General features: G+C 38.4%; 1 protein-coding gene across 1 annotated transcript; it reads right to left on the bottom strand.

The window, feature by feature from the left end:
- Positions 1-2,323: 2,323 nt before the first annotated feature.
- Positions 2,324-3,568, bottom strand: LOC105568739 (zinc finger BED domain-containing protein 4-like; the record flags this gene model as incomplete). The annotated part of the gene is made up of 4 exons (XM_012024623.1): positions 3,113-3,568; positions 2,756-3,040; positions 2,490-2,672; positions 2,324-2,392 (listed from the first exon to the last, which is right to left on the bottom strand). Coding segments are annotated over exons 1-4 (993 nt in total), but the record flags the coding sequence as incomplete, so codon positions are not given.
- Positions 3,569-3,779: the final 211 nt, after the last annotated feature.

The following is a 3,779-nucleotide window of genomic DNA, read 5'->3' as shown; positions in this document are numbered from 1 at the left end:
TTGGAAGTCTCGGCTAGGCCCTTTTTGGTTGTCGCGATTCTCTCCCTGAGTAGTCTCAGCGACGCTTGTCTCAGGATGGCTGTGGATTGTTTTTAAAAAACTCAGCCGCCATTGGCTGACCCCCCTCCCTCTGACTACCCCGCCCTCTGACTACCCCCCCCTTCCCCCCAAGAAGGAGTATAAAAGGACGAGCGCAACGCGAGGGAGCTCAGTATCAGAGTCTCCCAGCCCTGATGATGCAGACTGCAACGCCTGCGAAACGTCGGCACCACACTGCAAACGGACGCGGCAACCATCCGGAAGCCATGAAGACTAAAGAAGACAACAGCCGCGAAAGCCTGAAAGCCAAGAATATCATTAGGTACTTTTGTAGAGAAGATTTTTGTAGAGACAATATTTTTGAAAAGGTATTTTTGGAAAGATATTTTTATAAAAATATTTTTGTAAAGAAGCTACTTTTGCAGGAAAGATATTTTTGTAGAGAAGATACTTTTGCAGAAGAGATAGAGTAACATTGGAGCTTATACTTGGTGCATTTCTTACCTTTTTTTAAAAGGTTTTTTGGGTGATATCACACCTTTTGTAGTGTTAAATACTATAAATAAACTCTAGACACTATGCCCGTTAACTGGTAACTCGCTAGTTATTATTACGAGAGAGAACCACGAAAGAACCGATATCCGTTTTGTATGATATTAACCTTGTGTCGTTGACCACGATGTTAGACTTCTATACGAGTCTTCAGTCCGAGAAATAGTGTAGCCAATCAAGCAAATATATTAAACGAAAAATCTGAGGGCCTGTCAAATCCGTACTCGCGTACTCGCGTAAACTACACCCGTCGGTCTTGCGCGCGCGGTTCTAGCTACGCTTATACTTAGCGCAAAACACTATCGTATCTCGTGATGATTAACCTTGTGTCTACGATGTTAGATTTTCGGGTACTCAGTCCGAGGCAATATTAATGGTAATATTAATATATTAACTACACGGTTCTCGGACTGAGATCTCGATCCAAGATCTAGCACAACAATTATGTTTACGTTCATTGATCGCGCACACTTACACTGACAACTTTGCCATGTTTACGCGCACTCGGCGATAAACCGAGCTTTCGGAAGTCGTCGGTAATAATGTAACATCGGTAATGTTACGCGTCGGTAACATCGGTAATGTCAGTCACGTCAGCAGCGCCAATGCCACGTTGCGGCAGAAAAGTGAAAAGGACTGTCGACCAAGACGACGAAGACGGTTCTTAATACGTAATCCTACGTAATCTGCCCAACATGCGGACTTTGCATTGCAATATCTCCACTCATGGGGCACGTAGGAGAAAAGTAAAAACACTTTTATTATGCAAATTGTACCCACGCTATCGATTAAGCGCAGTCTCAAGTCCGTCGGATCAGCCGTTGTTGAGATCCGAAATTCTGAGGGCCTGTCAACTCGCGTACTCGCGTAAACTACACGGTCGGTGTCGCGCGTGTGGTTTAGCTTGTCGCTTAATTGTTGTCGCTTATACTTGGCGCGAGACACTACCGTGTTTCGTGATATTGGAAATGGAATAAATATAGGAATAGGATTAACATAAATATTTTTTTAGTTATAAATTAATTAATTAAATATTTAAAATTTTTTTAAACTTAAGACACTTTATTTTATAACCACAGTAAGAATACCTATAATAAACTATAATAAATTATAAGATAATATTATAAGAAATTATATTTTTTCTCAAATGAAAAACTTAATAGCTAAACATAATATTGTTAATTAATTATTAGTACACTATTATATACTAGAGTCTGGTACTAGAAGTCTTGGATAAAAAAAATAAACATGTTAAACCACAAAGTAAAAAGTAAACTAAACACTATAGACATGTCACGTTGACGCATTTCTTGCCACATTGGCTATTCGCATATAAAATAAAAACAAAATTATTGCACATAACTCGAGGTACAAATTAAAATTGCAAATATTGCAAATACTGCAGCGGTGATCAAAAATGATATTATATTTAAATGAGGTGTAAAATATTATTCTTACACCCATATTGTTTCGTCTATTGATGAAAGAAAAATAAGCATTGACAAGTTAGATCCTGTTAATCTGTTCCGCATGTCAGTAGCAATAAGACCTGTCTCTGAAAACAATCTCTCTGCAGGTACCGAGGTAGCTACTACTGAAAGATATTTCATTGTTAGTTGATACAAATTTGGAAACTGAGATTGTAAAGAAATCCAAGTTTCATAGGAATTATTTGTTCGATTTGTTACAGGTAAGTTTAAAATTGACGCAACTCTATTGAAATTCCATCTACCTCTTCTTCTTGAACAACAGCGCTCTTAGTTGCAAGTGAGTCATGAATGGCCCACAGATCATCTTCATACTTCAATGTATGTTGATCACCTTTATGGAGTTGAGGAACTAGTGTTCCACACATTTCGGCGAACTCCGTTAATTTCATTACATAAAACATTAATTACTTCTGCGACTGCAAGTAGCTTGTTAAAATGGAGTTTTTTAAATCTAGGATCTAACAAAGTTGCTAATGCTAATGGTCGAACTTTCTCTACTTGGCCGAACCTTGTGCCAAATTGTAATAGTAAACGGTCTTTCATTTTTTTTACCATTGATGTTTCGTCGCTAATCTCAACGGAAGAAATTCTCTGAAAAATATAGAAATAATAAAAAGTATTAGGTTAGATTAAATGTGTGATAAAATAAAATGTAATTTAAAGAAATTAAATACTATTTGCAGGAGGTTGAGTAATGGTATCACTTTAGATGCCGTTGGCACTTTCTCAGCTGATAATTCTTCTATCACCTGATACAGTGGTGCCAGTAATTCGCAAATGACTCTAACTATGTTTAACTCTGCTCCAGTAAGCTTGTTTGGAGAAGCAGAATGTTTTAAAAGTGTGATGCCGATTTCATCGCTAAGTTCACGAAATCGTATTAGGGATAGATAGGTCGAGTTCCATCTCGTGCTGACGTCTTGAATTAACCGTAAAGCTGTACCTTCACTCTTGCCTCTCTGGTATTGCAATTTCCTCAGAGAATCTGATGCATTCACGCTTTTTTAAAAAAATGTAATAATTTTTCTCACTTTATTCAAAAGTGTTGAAATCCCTTCGACATTATCAACTATGGTACCGTTAACTTTATGAGTGCTAAGTACATCATATGCCAGAAGATTTATAGTATGTGCAAAACAAGGAAGGTGCTTAGCTTTACCAAACGTGTCTTTTGCTGCCTTAACCATATTTTCACCATTGTCAGTCACAATAACTGATATTTTATCCATTTCGATGCCCCACTGACAACTAATTTCCAAAATGATGGTACTTATATAGCCAGCAGTGTAACTCTCATCCAATATTTGTACTCCGATTGTAACGGACTGCATGTTCTTTCCATTTTTGTAATAGTGTAAAGTCAATCCCAAATAACTTGTCGTTATTTGAATATTAGTCCATATGTCAGCTGTGAGACAGTAAGAAACCAATTCTTTGATAATGTTTCTAATCTTCACAGTAAGTACGTCATATTTATCTCGCATCATTTTAGTTACTGTTTTGCGACAGGGCGGTTTATAGAGGGGTAATGCTCGTTTTATAAAGTATTTGAAGCCCGTTCTGACTGGTGTCAAGAGCGGCAAATGATCACGAGCAGGGCCGTGCAAAGGGGGGGGGGGGTGCGGCGGATGCACCGCACCAGGGCCCCCAGTGTTAAGGGGCCCCAAAATTCGGTTAAGGGGATGCTGGAGTGACGGG

This window comes from Vollenhovia emeryi, unplaced genomic scaffold (assembly GCF_000949405.1).
Source record: "Vollenhovia emeryi isolate VEMERY1.0 unplaced genomic scaffold, V.emery_V1.0 DF942466.1, whole genome shotgun sequence".
In the NCBI taxonomy this organism is placed as follows: domain Eukaryota; kingdom Metazoa; phylum Arthropoda; class Insecta; order Hymenoptera; family Formicidae; genus Vollenhovia; species Vollenhovia emeryi.
This window is presented reverse-complemented; position numbering and strand designations above follow the sequence as displayed.